The sequence below is a fragment of the Micropterus dolomieu genome, linkage group LG07, assembly GCF_021292245.1.
Source record: "Micropterus dolomieu isolate WLL.071019.BEF.003 ecotype Adirondacks linkage group LG07, ASM2129224v1, whole genome shotgun sequence".
Classification (NCBI taxonomy): Eukaryota; Metazoa; Chordata; class Actinopteri; order Centrarchiformes; family Centrarchidae; genus Micropterus; species Micropterus dolomieu.
Window position 1 is genome coordinate 3,219,382 of NC_060156.1, and position 16,347 is coordinate 3,235,728.

General features: G+C 41.5%; 2 protein-coding genes across 3 annotated transcripts in view; one reads left to right on the forward strand and one right to left on the reverse strand.

Annotated features, from left to right (window-relative positions):
- Nucleotides 1-5,370, reverse strand: part of col18a1a (collagen type XVIII alpha 1 chain a) — a 78,719-nt gene extending 73,349 nt beyond the window's left edge. For both annotated transcript variants that reach the window (XM_046053247.1, XM_046053246.1), the window contains exons 1-2: nucleotides 5,229-5,370; nucleotides 5,079-5,152 (exon numbers count right to left, since the gene is read on the reverse strand). In XM_046053247.1, the coding sequence (XP_045909203.1) occupies nucleotides 5,079-5,152; nucleotides 5,229-5,239 (85 nt within the window). In that variant the 5' untranslated portion in view covers nucleotides 5,240-5,370. The remainder of the gene's footprint in view (nucleotides 1-5,078; nucleotides 5,153-5,228) is intronic.
- Nucleotides 5,371-10,579: 5,209 nt separating this feature from the next.
- The window catches only part of obsl1b (obscurin like cytoskeletal adaptor 1b), a 45,928-nt gene continuing 40,160 nt past the window's right edge, over nucleotides 10,580-16,347 (forward strand). The window contains exon 1 of the mRNA XM_046053572.1: nucleotides 10,580-10,618. The gene's annotated coding sequence lies outside the window, so the exon portion shown is untranslated. The remainder of the gene's footprint in view (nucleotides 10,619-16,347) is intronic.

Here is a 16,347-nt window from a genome sequence, read left to right on the forward strand (position 1 = left end):
CAGAGGGTCGCATCATAACTGTAGATATGAAGCGGCCTATATAGTCTTGGTCACTCTGGATCCGTCCTGGCTCACGGAGAGTTAAAGGCTTATGGTATAGGTTTCTTAGGACAAGAGAATGTAAATGGGTGGAGGGGAGGGTCTCCTGTTTCATGCCTCTCTGTGTTCAGCAGGCTGTCAGTGAGGACAAGTGAACACTCTCTAAAGCTGGAGACAGGGACAAAGTGCCAGGTAGACGGATCTGGTTTCCTTTGCTACAGCCAAATACGGCTTTGTGGTGGAAAAATCTGCACCTGGTGGTCATGGAAACCAGTGTTAACCCAGGCTACAGCTTACAGTGCTGTCAAAGCGACAACAAAGAGAAGAAGTAAGTCTGGCTTGAAATGTAATGTTTTCTGAAGAGGCTTTGCGCCCTTTGCCAGGGTAATCTGCGTGGTTGATATGTCTATAACAGCATTATGGTTTTCTTACTTTACAGTGCAATGCGACTGTGGCTATGCTCACCCCTGACAGATTTCATCATGGGGCTTTTTGCTGCTTGACGCGGCTTGGTAGCGTGCTTCAACATGCTGTAGTCTATCAGTAGTCCTGCAACAAAGTTAATGGAATCACAATGTACATATGAAGAAGCTATCTTGCTACAGCGCTTATGTCCCAATTTTGTTATGCGCTGTATAATGCAACCACCCTTCATTTTGTCCAACAAAAAACAGAAGTCCTGTTATTTGCACAGCTTAGCTTCACACCTTCCATGAACTGTTACCTCGATTAAGGCTGGGGAAGACAAGCAAATAAGTAGGGTTTCACCGCAAACAGGAAAGAGGTGCTAAGAGGTAACAAGGCCCTCAGTGTGCCATTAGTGCTGGAGATAGTTGGGTGTACAGAGCAAGTGGCCCTACAAATCCTCTTCTCTTGGAGCATAAGCAGTAATTATGGTGTCCCTCTGTATTTTTCCGCTGTCAACCCAGCATTTTGACATCAGGGACAGCATGAGAGAACAGCCGAGCGCACCTGAAACACTGAGCGGTGGGAACACATAAAAATACAAATAACAGCTGTCAGCAACATGCTAAAGGACGCTCTGCCCTGAAAACCAAGATGACAGGGAATCGCAAATACAGAACAAATACAGAGCAAAGCCCTGCAAGTGCTTTTCTTTACACATGACAATGCTAACAAAACTTTGTTGTCTACACAATCAATGTCAGATTTCCATGTCACAATATTAGATTTCTATTTCATGTCACTCGTTTGACTGGGGTCAGTTTTTATGTTTGTCATTTCTGTAAAATCCCATCCATAACATCTGCTAACTTTCAGTTCAGTTTGATGTAAATACTTGCAAGGTTTCAAATTGGGCTGGATGCATGACACACAATGGGCATATACACCTCACCTTCAGGGTGACAACAACACAAACAGCAATCCTAAAAAGTTCTAGTATTAATCTAGTAAAACCATCTACAGAATCTAAGAGTGTTTCTTAAGATCTTGGCACCAGAATTTCAGGGAATACACAATATTTACTTGATAGATAGAAATCATGAAAAACAAAGTGACAATCACGTCAACTTTACGTTTCCAACGTGTACATACACATTAAGTCAGACAGTATTCCTGGTGACTCAGGGGTCCTCGAACTGGGCCATGTTTCGCAATGTCCAGCGCAGATATACAACTCTTCAGATTCACTACGGGATCCAGATGGGTTGAATTAAATAATCAAAGCAGGATGTGACCACCATGGTTTTCCGACAAAAACACATCCACATTAAAGTAAACTACACCATATCTAGATTTCCTTTTCAGTCTCCTTAGAAAGTGTGTTTCTCATGTAGAGATCCTGGATTTTGACAGCTGTGTTGCATTACGATTGTGGTCCTGTTATGCTGTATGAGTTTTAAGAGGCAGACAGAAATGGCCTTATAAAAACATCGTTGTGACAGTCTTTACGAAACAAAAAAACAACAGCTACGTATAGACTCAAGTGTTTTTACTGCAAAGCATCAGTTGGAATTTTAAAAGGCGTCTTTAGTCCATTACTTGCGCATTTGAAACTTCCAACTCAAATTATCAGCAGAGAGCTTGTATCTGCATTGTGTCTTGGTGAGTGACAAAAGACAGTTGCCATTCTGGCACGAGTAAGAACATAACCCCATAAAGGAAGTGTCAATCCACTGAAAACAGTGAAAGAAAGGAGCCAGAAAGGGCGGTGCAGACATCTACTTGACATTTTGGATGACCCCCACCCACAACTCCACACACATGTAAACTAAAGCTAAAAGTCACAAACCAGGCTATCTCCACACTGAAAGATATAAACCATCGTCCTGAGGTTTAATGGCCTTTTAAATACTGGTGGCTGACACAATATCCAGTAACAAAACAATGCTGAATTAACTCCCAAGCCTTTATATGAGGCTCCAAGATGTCAGTCATGAATAAGTAGGTTTACTGACTTGAAAATCCAGGGATTAGACATCACAAGGTTCACTGAGTCAACAGAATCTGTGCACAGTCGGTCCATTTATTTCAGTTGAGAGTTAAAATGATCCTATCAGAGCCACCAATCTGAAAGTCGTTCACCGCACAACACCTGACGTTTGTTCTTGAAAGGGTGGGAGTACTTACTGTCTGGAATATTACAATTGTATCTTTTTTAGGAATTCGGAGTTTGTCCATTGAGAACATATATTTCTGTGATTTTTCAAATGAATCAAAATACATTTGATGATTTATTTGTTGGTACGTTGGTAATTCTTTATATCCTGACACTGAGCTGTTGCTGCCCAGAAGATTCTGATTTTACACTCTTATCTTGAAAACTTAATTGCCTGCTCTTCACTTATCCTGCAGCTCACTCCTTCTGTCTTGACCGAGCTCACACAACGTAAACCTGAATTAGCTTTGTGGTTATGGAATATACAGGGTCATGCTTCATTAAAATGCTTCTATTCGTTGACTATCACAAAAAAAATAATAATACTAAGGCACAGGTGGGCCAGAGCACATAATGTGCATGTAATCACAATGTGTCAAGTTTAAATTCAGTCAAGGACCCGCTCTATCACTGAATTTCAGTTAGTCTTTATATCTTAAAAAAAAATGAAAATGAAAATCTTTTGAAAACCACAATGGACAAACAGACAGTTTGTAGATTAAATCATGTAGTATCATAAGTAATCCTGCAAATGCTACAGCTATACGTGACGTGTCAAACGGTGCTCTGCAACAGACGTACTATTCCATCATATATTACTACAACAGGAGTATCACCGACTTGGGCTTAAGATAATTGTATGGAAGTTGTAGAGTCACTTCAAACAGGAGCACTTTAAATCAAAAAGCTTGTACCTCACTTAGTAAAAACATAGATTCCTTAGTTAAAGTATTTTCTATATGCTTTGGAGCAAATACAGTAATGTAGGGATTATAAAAAATTTTTTGTTATCTGTTCCCAGCACGCTGAAAGCCTGTCATCATGTCCCTGCACTGAAAAGGAGAAACCCCCAAGCCAGCTGTGATTCTTAATGTGGCATCTAATTCAGCCATTAAATGGCACGGTGGGGTGTCCCCCTACAGCCGCTCCCCTCCCCCCGCCTCGTCCTGCTCCCCTCGGGGAAAACCACGCTGGGTGCATGTCAAAGATCACATGACAATAGGGATTCCTGACCCAGCCAGGGACTGGGAATGAATCAGACCTAATTCAACCATGTCGCAGGCAGCCGAAGGCACTGCTCTTGAGACAGAGTGTCTGGCCTCTTCAACCAGGACGCACACAGACAGGACAGCATTCCTGTGAAAATCTCACATTGTTTAAGTGTTTCTTGCAACATGTTTTACGCTCTTTCAGTTTGTTTTTTACCTGACCTCCATTGAAGTTAAAGATGGAGTATTATCAAGATCTGATATGTTTATATAAAAGAGAACATAAAAAGGAGTTTGATCAAACCTGTTCAGAGTACTAGGTAAGTTGGGTTAGTTACAAAAGACAATACAATTAGCAGTAGAAGGGGTTTGGTCAATTTCACATATATACAAGTGTGTCTTCTCCCAAAGCCCCTAAAATACCGCTACTAGCTGGTGGTGATCACAGTCAATCAAATATTAATCGAAGTCCTCTCAGTTTCCTCTCCCTATCGTCTGACAGCTACACACTTCTCCAACTGAAGTTTTACTAAATTAAATGAATGACAGGTTCAAAGATAAATTATTCAGCGGCAGAAAAGAGTTCTTTCATTCAGCGGCTCATATAGCCCTTTAACACTGTTAGCATTGTGTGTGTAAAAATACTTAAAGTTAAGCATTCTTTTGTGTTAACAGGTCATTACACCGGAGTAAAAAGGGGGGAAAAAGCATTTTTCAGTAGTAAACTGCAGCCACTACAAGCAACAGTCTCTGGTCAGACACAGAGCAAGACAAAGTACAAAGAAGGAATGTAGGTTTCTGAGCACTGCAGACTTTGGACAGGAGAAACCCTGTTAACAGTCCCAAAGACTCTTTGACCTTGTCTGAATGGACAAACTATGTTTCATCACTGAATCATGACAATGTGTCATCCCAGCTTTGTAGCAGCCATGCAAGTCAGTTAGTGAAGGTGCTGTAGAGCCAAGAATACGCAGTCGACAAATACAATCCAAGCCAAAGACAAGACAGCAATGAAGAACACCGTGCTCAACATACAGCAGCAGTTAAGCATCATACCTGTTGTGGAGCTTCCTCAGGTTTAGTCCTTTTACTTTTTGTGTAAACTGAGGGGCAAATGCAGTGGCCTCTAGTTTTACCAATCTCAGTCTTCACTTATTTATAAAGGTGTTACAACAAATTCAATTGCGAAGATAAATTCCAGCAGCATAAAGGACCTTTGTCAATGTAAGCTAGTATTTTGATATTTAAACTTTTATTATGGCGATAACTTGATTTTATTAGAAGATGCAGAAACCAAATGCCCAGAAATTAACTGTTCGACACAACTGGGGCGCTAGAACACATTATGAATGCTGCAAAGGTTACTACTAGAAGAAGGTACAGTTTACTAAGCTATACGCCTCAGTCATGTTTTCAGTATCAGTTCTTACCTGGCCACCGCGATGCAGCTGGGCTGACGAGAATAAGGACGCAGCAGAGAAGGCGCTGCAGCCGTGAGCAACACCTGCAGAGGAAGCAAGCAGTCATTCACAACTTTACCGCGATACTAACAGCTACTAAAAGGTGAAATAAAAACGTACCTCATCTTCATCTCTTCTTTCACTGACACAGAGTGGGAAATCTACATAGACTATTCGGGGGTAACGGGGTGTAAGGACTGTTCACCGCTTCCCTGCAGCACCGCTGCTGCACGCTGCTGGAACAGCTGATGGGGACGCGGCGCCTCGCTGGAAGAAGTGTGGAGAGGGAGAGCGGTGACCTGGAGGAGTTCACTTCAGGGACTTCCGCCAGGTCCTAAAAGGGAACAAATTCCACTCATTTTCAAGTTACAGTCGCTTGTATGTTTAGGGACCCGTGTCATCCAAAACCATCCAACAATAATAATAATAATAATAATAATAATAATAATAATAATAATAATAATAATAAATGGGTGCTTTATTATTTTGTGTAATGGTTTAACACATTTTTAATGTTTGTTATTTATTTCTGGGTTTTAAACCTTTCCTTTCCCCCTCGTTCACACATTTTAACAATGCAGAGAGAACAGAGAGCATGTGTCTCCTGAGACGAACCTGTCAAGCCCACGGGCATGGCCCTCCACTGACAGAAGCTGGAGGGGATGTGAATAGGTGAAAAACTACAACATGAACTGTGTAAACCGAAGTTTTTCCTGCCGGAAAATCTTCCTTCATTCATGCAGAGTTTACACTGTCACTACCCTCTCCAGCTGTAGTGGCCACACAAGAATGGACTTGACAAGATAATGACCACATGTAGTTTCAGTGAAGGCTTGTTGACTTTGGTTTATCCTGCTTAGAGGTAAGAGAAAGGTGAGGCCTCCACGAGTAAAGCAGACTGTAATTGGTAATGTGAAAATAAATCAAACTGTATTCCTCTAAGGTGTTCTTACTAGGTGATTTAATCCATTTAAGAGAGAATAACGTCTGCATTACTAGAAAATAAGATCATACTGGCTGAACTAATAATACAATCAAACCTACGTTAAGTAGTTTTTTTTAGCTCACTGGGCCACTAAATTACAGAGAATGAACGAAATGAACAATTAAATCTGAAAAACCCGAATTTAACAAACTTTGTATTTGCCTTGAAAAACATGGACTGGATCAGCTGAGTTGTGGCATGTTCCACTTACATATGATGACCACCAGAGGGCGAAGTCGGTGTTCTTTTCAGAGGAAACATCTGGTCCTGTGCCACTCATCACTGCATGCTGTCAGCCGGTGCAAGCTGACACAGTCTTGTCCACATCTGAGTAGGTCGTAGGCTCGTTAGATTGAAGAAACAGCAACTGCGATAATGATGTAAAAACTCCAAAACGTTTAATTGATTGTGACAGAGGAGAAAGAGCAGTCACCCCACCCAGGGTGCCAAATTGCATCTTGACCAGAATACCAAAGACACAGGCTAAGTGGTGCAGCAGTCACAGCGCATACTCAACCATGGTGACAGTGGTCTGTCACACTGCCCTCCCCTGACAGACGGGCAAATCTCTCCCAGATTTGAACCCGTAGTCTACAGGGTACCAAACATGCAACATGACCACAATGCCAAAGAGCTAGGCTCGTATGGTTGAGGCCTACTCAACCACAGCACAACCGTAAAACACAAAAGAAGCAGCTGAATATAATCACTAAAATGTCTTAACCTCAGATTTGCTTTTGTCTACATTGCCACAAACAAGAGAGAAGATTTTATCCATTTGTTGATGCAGCGGTTCTAGGTAGAAATACCTAGATACATGTCTTGGTTTTACAGTTGTGATTGGTCGGTTTTATAACATTAATAAAACATGTAAATTTGTCAATATGTGTCCCAGGTTCTGATAGCTTCTTTAAAACTTCTTTGAGCACGTAAGGTGAGTTTGTTATCACAGGAAAAGGCATTGGGTTCAGTCCTCCGGCACAATGCATTAGACTCGGCTGTATTAGTCTCTATCTGTAGGACTCCGGGCTACTGTCTGAACACGTCCACAGCTCTGTGGATGTCTGCTTTGCTCACATTCCAGTGTCAGGGAAAAGAAAGGCAAAATTGTCTGTTAAATGCTATGTTGCAGTGGAACCTTACAGAGAGCAGGGCGGGATTCTTTCCTCAGAGAGGAACATATAGCGCATACTGCAGCTCCGTAATGAAAACACAACTTCAATTATTATCACCTGACATGAGCAATGTGTCACAGTTATTAGTACTGGGAGCATCAATGGCAGACTTCCTGCAGTACATGATCACTGGGTATAAAAATGAACATGCCAATTTCTTTATTTATTCATTCATAAATTATTTATTTTTCAATAGAATTTGTTTGTTCTGTTAATACTAGTAGAAGGTTCAGTGTTAACTTTATTCAGAGGTATAGTGCTCAAAGTACCAACAGCTGCTCAGTGAAAACAAGCTTCAAACTTCTGCTTGTATATTGTTTTGCTGTCATCGCATCATAGATAGATAGATATGATAGATATGATCGTTTGACCCTCAAGGTGTCTATTTAAAATCTTTTTCGAGTCCACATTGGAATGACACACCTCACATGTGTGTGTATATATATATATATATATATATATATATATATTTATTCTTATTTATTTATTTTTCTTGACAGTCAGTGTTGACTAACCAGATGGTTGTTCTGTTGATACTGTCAACGCTGTTTAGATTTAAAAGCTTCACACCCTTTTCTAGTCCAGTGATTTACTGGTCTTGTGATAGGTGACCGCTTGACTGAAATGTTTTTCCATCATAATTTCAACCCAGCTGTTTTTTTGTGAGTTTATCAATGAAAACAGTGTAACAAATGTGTGTAAAAATCCCATTTCTGTAAAGAATAATATTTATAAGACTATTTAAGAATTTAAGTAAAAAAGCTAACATAAAAACATTTCAGTGTTTATTTGTATCGACATGAGAGCCTCAGATTGGTTGTGCATTTTGAAACCTGCACCAACATCTGCTGCTGGTGAACTAGTTTTCTGCCCTTAAGAAACTTTACTTGGGGATTTATTTTTCTTGGTGTGGTAAACTCTAATCCTCTAAAACTCTAATGTTCTTTGTCACCTATGATAGCCAACATATATTTAAACACTTTTATCTGGATATGGTCAAACACAAAGAAACAATACAAACTTGAATTTGGTTTCAGTATATGTTCTGAGCATGATAAAATAACCCTTAAAGTTGTTGCTCAGTCGTAGACACAAAGCGTTTCATAAGCAGCTACAGGGGTCTGAGTTATATCAGATTACTTCCAACAGCTGAAATCAGGGAGGAGGGAGTGTGTGGGGCTCTGGAGCCACTAAACAGCTGAAGGGACACCGCAGCCCATGCTGAGACCAGGTCTCACAGTGACACAACAGCCTCACACACTGAAAAACCCAGGCCCACGTGCTGTCCAATCCCCTCATTACCACAAGGCATAGGATCAGTGGAGGGGAGCTGGAGGAGGATGACTTGTGCTCCACTCGGAGAGAAAGGAAAGGGTTAGAGAGTCAAGTAAGTCAAGTCACAATAATTTAACAGCTATAGTTACATCACTAGATACTTTACAGACTAAGATTTTACATACAGTACAAAACATATGATTAACGTATATACTATGATGCATTGCAATAGATTAAACTACCCAACAGGACATAAACTACAGGCATCACGTCTGTCCGGGTCAAAAATATGTGCTTTTTAACACGTTGACAACATGTTAGACAACAAATAATTCATGTCATACATTCCCATTGGCTGCCGAGCACAAGGATTAAACCATTTCTGTTAGCCGAGGGGTTGCCTACCACTATTTTGAAGCCGTCCGTATGTATTTTCTGCTATTTTAATTTATTTTTCCCCATTAGTTTTGCCGAATTTCCACAACTCTAATTCTTGATTAGGGATCATTCAGAGCACCTGTTGCACAGGGAGTGTTGCACTGACTCCCCAGCAGGGATTGAGTGCAGCTGGGTGATCTCAGGTGTCCTCTGGGCCAATCAGGATGTGGCAACGCCCATTCTGGAGGGCATAAGACAGTACTGCCACAATTTAACATGCTAAGGATCCTCTTACTTTGTGCTTTTGGCCCCTTATTTGTGTAGCCTGTAAAAATGGCTTGGTACGGGAATTTGACCTTCTTAAGCTTCCTCAAGAAATACATTCGTTTCTGCTTTCTTCATCAGCGTGGAGATGTGAGACGACCATGTCAGGTTCTCTGTGATGCTGATTCCCGGGAACCTGAAACTGTTCACCTGCTCCGCTTCAGCACCACTGATGTAGACAGGAGTGTGTGTCTCTATCTCCTGTTTCCTGAATTAAAAATATTTACATATACAAAAATGCAATGATTTAAATATGTCAACAAACTAAATGAAAAAGAATAACTGTAGAGATCTAACTAATTAAAAACAAGTGCATACGTCCGTTAGAATGTCTGATATTCTTTTTTTTAATGCAGCTAAAGAAATTGGCACGCCAATCTTAAGCTTAGACTGGAGTTCATTCCAGGACGATGGGCTATAATAAGTGTCACGATCCTGTCCTGAGTGCTGTGTTTTTGGGTTTTGAGATTCTGAGGGTTTGGTTTTGTGTCAACATGTTTGTCCGGTCATCTGTTCCATTTAGTTCTGAGTTTATAGTCTGTGGTCTTGTATCCAGTCTTCGTGGTCTGTGTCTCCTTTAGCCACCCTGTCTTATTAGTTAGAATCCCTTTTGCTGTGCTGTTAGTTTAGACTTTAGGGTTGCTTGCTACCTTTAGTGTGCGTCCTCTACCTGATGTTATTGTCTGGTTATTATCTTTCAGCTGGTGTTTTGGTATTTTCCTGATTTCAGTTCTGTTCCAGTCTCATGTATTAGTTTCTGTACCATCATGCTCGAGTTCTGTCTGTTTGTCTATTTATGTCATTAATTAATCTGATTTTGATCATTTTGCTCTAGTCTCTGTGTAGCCTTTATTAGCATTATTCATCCACATCTTTAAGTTACTTAATATCTGTCTTGTCTCGTATCTTCGTTCCTAGTTCGGTGTCTTAGTTCTTAGTCCTGTAACTTTAGTTCATGTCTTAAGTGTTTACTCCTGGTCTGTGTTGTTTTGCCCATGTCTGCTCTGTGTTCCTTGTTGGTGTTAGTTTATTTGTGATCTGTCTGCTTGTATTAGTTTATTTATATTACTCCTGATGTTTAGTGTTGAGTAACTTGTGTTTTGTCTTTTCCCCCCTCAGTAATCTGCCTGCCTGCTAGTCTCTGTTTCCCCCTGCTCTCTCTGCCTGCCAGTGTCTCGTTGGCCTCATGTCCCTCACCTGTGTGTCTCCTCCCAGCTCGTAAACCCTGTGTATATATCCTTGCCTGTTTCCCACAGTCTTTGTAGCTTGTAATGCTCTATCCTGTGATGTCCTATGTCTGCCCGTTTTTTGTTTATTTGTTCATTGGGATTGTTTATTTTACTTTGAATACCCTGGACTCAGCCACTCTGTTTGTAAGTGTGCTCGCCTTTTGTTTAATTAAACCTTTGAACTGAACCTGTCAGCCTTGTGTCCTGCATTTGGGTCCTCCAACCTGCTCACCCAACCACGCATCCTGACAGCAAGACAGACTTCTCTTTCCTGCTTCTGTCCTCATTCTTAGTACCTTACTAAGTAGTCCCTCACTTTTAAATGATATGTACTTGGCTGTAAATTGGTGTAAATGGCTTTATAAATGAAAATGTACCAGTGTAGCATCCTGTGCAATGTAAGTGATGGCCAAGTTACCATTCTGTATAAGATGCAGTGATGTGTCTGATAGCCAGCATTTGAGAAAAACCTGAAAGCCACATGATAATTCAGAAGGAGCTTTATTGCCAAGTGAATTTGCTTTGGTAATAAGTCACCAGATGGTCGATCTCCCACCTGTAGACAGACTCATCCCCACCAGAGATGAGCCCAATTAGGGTGGTGTCATCTGCAAACTTCAGGAGCTTGACGGACTGGTGACTGGAGGTGCAGCTGTTGGTATAAAGGGAGAAGAGGAGAGGGGAAAGAATGCAGCCTTGAGGGGAACCGGTGCTGATATCAGAGGTCCTGGTATCAGAGACATGTTTTCCCATCTTCACATGCTGCTTCCTGTCTATCAGGAAGACAGGGATACCCCTGCAGGTGGAGTCAGGCAGGTTCAGCTGGGAGAGCTAGTCCTGCAGCAGGGCCGGAATGATGGTGTTGAAAGCAGAGCTGAAATCCACAAAGAGGATCCTGGCGTAGGTTCCTGGGGAGTCCAGGTGCTGGAGGATGAAGTGAAGGTCCATGTTTACTGCATCATCTACAGACCTGTTGGCTCTGTAGGCGAACAGCAGGGGGTCCAGGAGTGGGACTGTGATGGATTTAAGGTGGGACAACACAAGATGTTCAAAGGACTTCATTCCCACAGAGGTCAGGGCGACAGGTCTGATGTCATTTAGTCGTGTGGTCCTTGTTTTTGGGGGCTCAGGGCTGATGGAGGAGGCTTTGAAGCAGGCTGGCACATGGCATGACTCTGGCCAACTTTGAGGAGTGGGGGGACTGGGGCTGAAGCTGAGCGGAGGAGTCACGGGGGAGGGTGACCGATTGACCCTCAAAGCGGCAGTAGAACTGGTTCAGCTCATTTGCCAGGCGAGAGTTGTTGGTGAAGTGGGGGGCTTTGGGTTTGTAGTTAGTGATCTGTCTGAACCCCCTCCACATTTCCAGAGGAATGGTCTTTAAACCCGCTTTTCCATTACCAGCTCAACTTGCCTTGACTCGACTCGACTCGACTCGGTTTGGCCGTGCTCTGCTTTCCATTGCAGATAGTACCCCTCAATGTAGCTGGTCGTCATAGCGACGCCACACACAACTGCTGCTTAAAATGTTGCAACATTGGTCAGAATGTAAACACAGATAAGCGGTATGAAGACCTTACAGCTGTACTTTCCTCTGCCGTTGTTGCTGCAGCGGTCTGTAACAGTAGGACCAGAGGACTGTGAGCGGGCGGCACCACTTCCCCCGCCGCCACTTGAGGAGTTCCTCAACTCCGAAAACTTTCAAGCACATTTTTGTTCCGCCATCACTTTTTGTAAAGCTGTCAATATTTGAAATCTACACAGCTGATTTCTCACCTCAAAACCTCTCAGAAGTGGATTTAGTAAAACAAAACATAAAACTTTCCGCTGCTGCCCTCTGTCAGGCGCGCGCAATGATGATGCAGTGAATAGTGACCATTCTCTCTGACCAATCAGTAGTCTGCTGCGTTTTCACGTCACAATTTAGTATCGCCTCAGCTCGCTTGGAACCTCGAAGGAGGTGATATGAAAAAAAAGTACCTGGAAGCAGGTACAGGTCCAACTTTTCACAGTGGAAACCAAACAAAGGTAAGTGAAGTGGAGTTGAGCTGGTACCGTGCTGTGGAAAAGGGGCTCTGAGTACAGGTGTGCAACAAAACAGAGAAGACATACAGGCAGGCAGACTGAGGAGTAGGTTTCCAGTTGGGACAGGAGAATGGAGTGGTTGATGGTATCAAAGGCCGCATTGAGGTCGAGCATGATGAGGATGGCGAGGTGGCCAGAGTCAGAAGAGAGGAGGTCATTGGTGTCGTTGAGGATGGCTGTTTCAGTGCTGTGTTGTGTTGTGAGCAGATTGAAATGGTTTTAACTGGTAGTTAGAGGTGAGATGGGTTTTAATTTGAGCAGCGACAACACGTTCAAGAATTTTATATTGGAAGGGGAGATTAGAGATACTTCGGAAGATGGACATGATGTCAGGGATGAGACCAGGTTTCTTCAGGATGGGGGTGACAGCTGCAAGTTTGAGTGGTGTAGGGACTGATTTTTTTTTTTTTTTCTGATCCGGAAGTGCGGGAAGAATTAATGATTTTGATGATGAGTGAGGTGATGGACGGAAGACGGTTCTTGATGAGAGCTGATGGGATCTAGGCTGCAGGTGGAGCTATTCATCTTTGTGGTGACAGCTCCACAGAAGGGAGAAACAAGACTGAGTGTGGAGGAGGCAGGCAACATATCCATCCATCCATCGTCAACCGCTCATCCTGCATAAGGGGTCGCGGGGCGCTGGAGCCAATCCCACCTTACATCGGGCGAAAGTCAGGCTACATCCTTGACAGGTCGCCAGTCCATCGCAGGGCCACACATAGACAAACAACCACTCACATCTAAAGACAATTTTAGAAACACCAATTAACCTTGTCAGCATGTCTTTGGATGGTGGGAGGAAGCCAGAGAGAACCCACGCGGATACAGGGAGATCATGCAAACTCCACACAGAAAGGCCAGGGAAACCGGGGTTTGAATCCACAACCTTCTTGCTGTGAGGCGACAGTGCTACCCACTGTACCACTGCGCCACCCCCAGGCAACATATATGTGCACAAAATATAATTTAATTGTGGAAGTCTTTTGAATTCGGTAATTTCTATCAAAATTGATAACATTACCTGTGTACCTAATTATGTCTGACGAGTAGTCTGTTTAGGTTTTTAAAAGTACCATAATTAGTGATATTGTGTTTGTTTACCAAAAAGGCAGTTGAGGAGCAAAAGGAAAAAGAAAAAAATACAAGTCATAAAACTGCATTATAAATATTTTATTTTTATACCTACACATAAAGGGAAAAAGAAAAAAGAGGATCCTTAGCACGTTAAATGTGGTGTGCAACCCCTGGGCTTACAGAAATGGTTTAATCCTAGTGCTCAGCAGCCAATCAGAACTCATGACACTCACCCATTGAATCAACCATAAAGGGGTCAAATAGGCTCAGCATTGTGTGAACTTGTTGTCGGAGATCACATGGTGTCAACATGTTGTAAGCTTGTCAAGCTTTCCATCAGCAAATTAAATAGTATTTGTGTAGGATTGATTGTGTCCCAAGGTTTTTGATCCATAAAAGTGGTTATACTCAACCAAGTACAACACTGAAGTACAACTTACATATTACAATTATATTAATCCAATAATCATATAATGCTAACATGAGCCATTCTGCTGAATACTCTCACTTTTGTTTTTATAATAGAGTACTTTTAAAGTGTGGTATTGTTACTTTTAATTAAATAAATTACTTCAATACTTCTTCCACCAGTGCTTGCAAGTAAAACTGACAGACGACACAGAAACACAAGTTGCAAACAGGTTCAAACTGAAGCTAGTAGAGGTATTTCAAAGCCAGTCAAACCGCCAGTAAAGACAAGCACATGAGCTCCACCATACTGGCCAACACATGCAGATCTTTACTGTATCTAGGCCTGTCACGATAACTACTTTTGATGGACAATATATTTTCCCAGAAATAACTGCGATAAATTATATTATTGTCATTTTTAGACCATGAACTGATTCACACACTAGAATTGAAAAATAAATGAAATACTATTATCTCTGTTAATTATTACCAGCCTAATAAGTATGAACCAAGGTGGAACATTCTGGGCCATGTTGAACTAATTTCCGATTTCTGTTACAAACACTTGCTTTCTTACCGTCTGCACACTGTGTAACATTCTACTGTGAAAGATGACAACCTTAAAACTGGATTAAACAAATATTGAAGATGTAATGAAGGTGAGTTTTAAACTGTTTTGAGACCTGAAGCTTACTTTTCTCATTAGATTTTTATTGCAAAGCAGTTTGCCTTGCAATGGCCATCTGAACTATCTTTAGCCCCTGCTGGCAACTGAAGGGAAGTGCCTGACTTATCTTCACTGCTGTCATCGAGGCAGCCAGTATTTTTAGGGGACAGCAGCAGCTGCAAAAGCATTTAATGGTATTCCACGAACAATGACACTTGGGGTGCCTAACGTCTGAGCGACAGAGATTGGGGAACCACTCTGAAGTTGTTAAATGGGAAGTTGGTGTGGACACTGCAGTTCTGTTTTCTATTCCTCCTACTTGACACAAGTCAATATAGATGCACTGGAGCAGAACTTGGGACCTTTGAGGAGAGCATGTGTCTAAATCTGAAGGAAACTTGGGACATTACTCAGACTTCAGGAGACGAGTGGTCTTGCTTCTTACCTCGGGGAGAGATTGCAAGTGCGGAATGTATGTTGACGGTCGTTCCCCACGACTGAAGCGAGGTAGGTCATGTGAGGGGTACACAGCACAGCTACACAGGGGGCAGAGGTCATTCCAATTAAATCAGACAAGTAAACACAGGGGTTAATCTCCTCTCTTAAAACCTCCGGAGGGAATATTGAAGACTTTAATTTAAACGCAATGTTCAAATGTCCTGCTATGTGAACATGAGATTTTACGCAACATCGAAAATGAATATAAACACAGAATTATATCAAATAATATATCAAACTGTTCAACAAATTTTCCATCAAGATTTAGTTCATCTGTTGAAAAAAAGAATTCAACTTTGTTGTCATGTTAACCTTTGTCTTTTACATCAATATTTAGATCAATTCATTTTTACCTACAATGTTTAGGTTTAGCAGCAAAAAACATAATTTAAAAGCTTGATTTCCCTTTTAGTTGGAATGCATCTCACATAAGGATTGACAATACTTTGAAAGGTATGAAAAGAATATGAGACAGGATTATTCAGTATTTGTGAAAGTTTTTTTTGTATTTGCACAACATTTTAATACGATTATTATCATTCATATATATTTTTGCAAAATATATAATTCTAAATAAATAATGTAATATTATGATGGACAACTAGGTGACTTCTAAAACTCTTTCCTGAGATTTTTGTCTTCAAGTCCTGAAACTTTTGTTTCCTGTATCCAAGAGGACTAAGTTGCAACACTCCCAAACTTTCATTTATATAAGTTTACTGATTAATCTTTTCTTTGAAGTTTAAAAGCTCATCCAGGAAAAGTTTTAGCAAAGGATTAGATTACACAAATGGTCAATGGAGAGCATAATTTTCAGCGGGTAGTTCAAACAAACTGTTTGGGATTGCCTAACTGATTTATTTATGAATTTGACATAAAAATAATTTGACAGTGACATTTAAAGAAAGAATATCCCAACAGAGCTGCCAACAAAGGGTGTGATGGAGGCTCAGCATATTTTGACTGCAAGGTCTCTTGGGTGGGCAGACCGTGATTTGGGCCTGTGTTTGTGTGAGCACGCGGGTTTCAGAGGCTTCTTTGTGATACCTGACACACACTCCCTCACAGGTCTTTATTTAGGGTGTACTATATTAAGCACTTTCCCATTGAAATACAGCACCAGCTGTACTGGCGTGTGTTG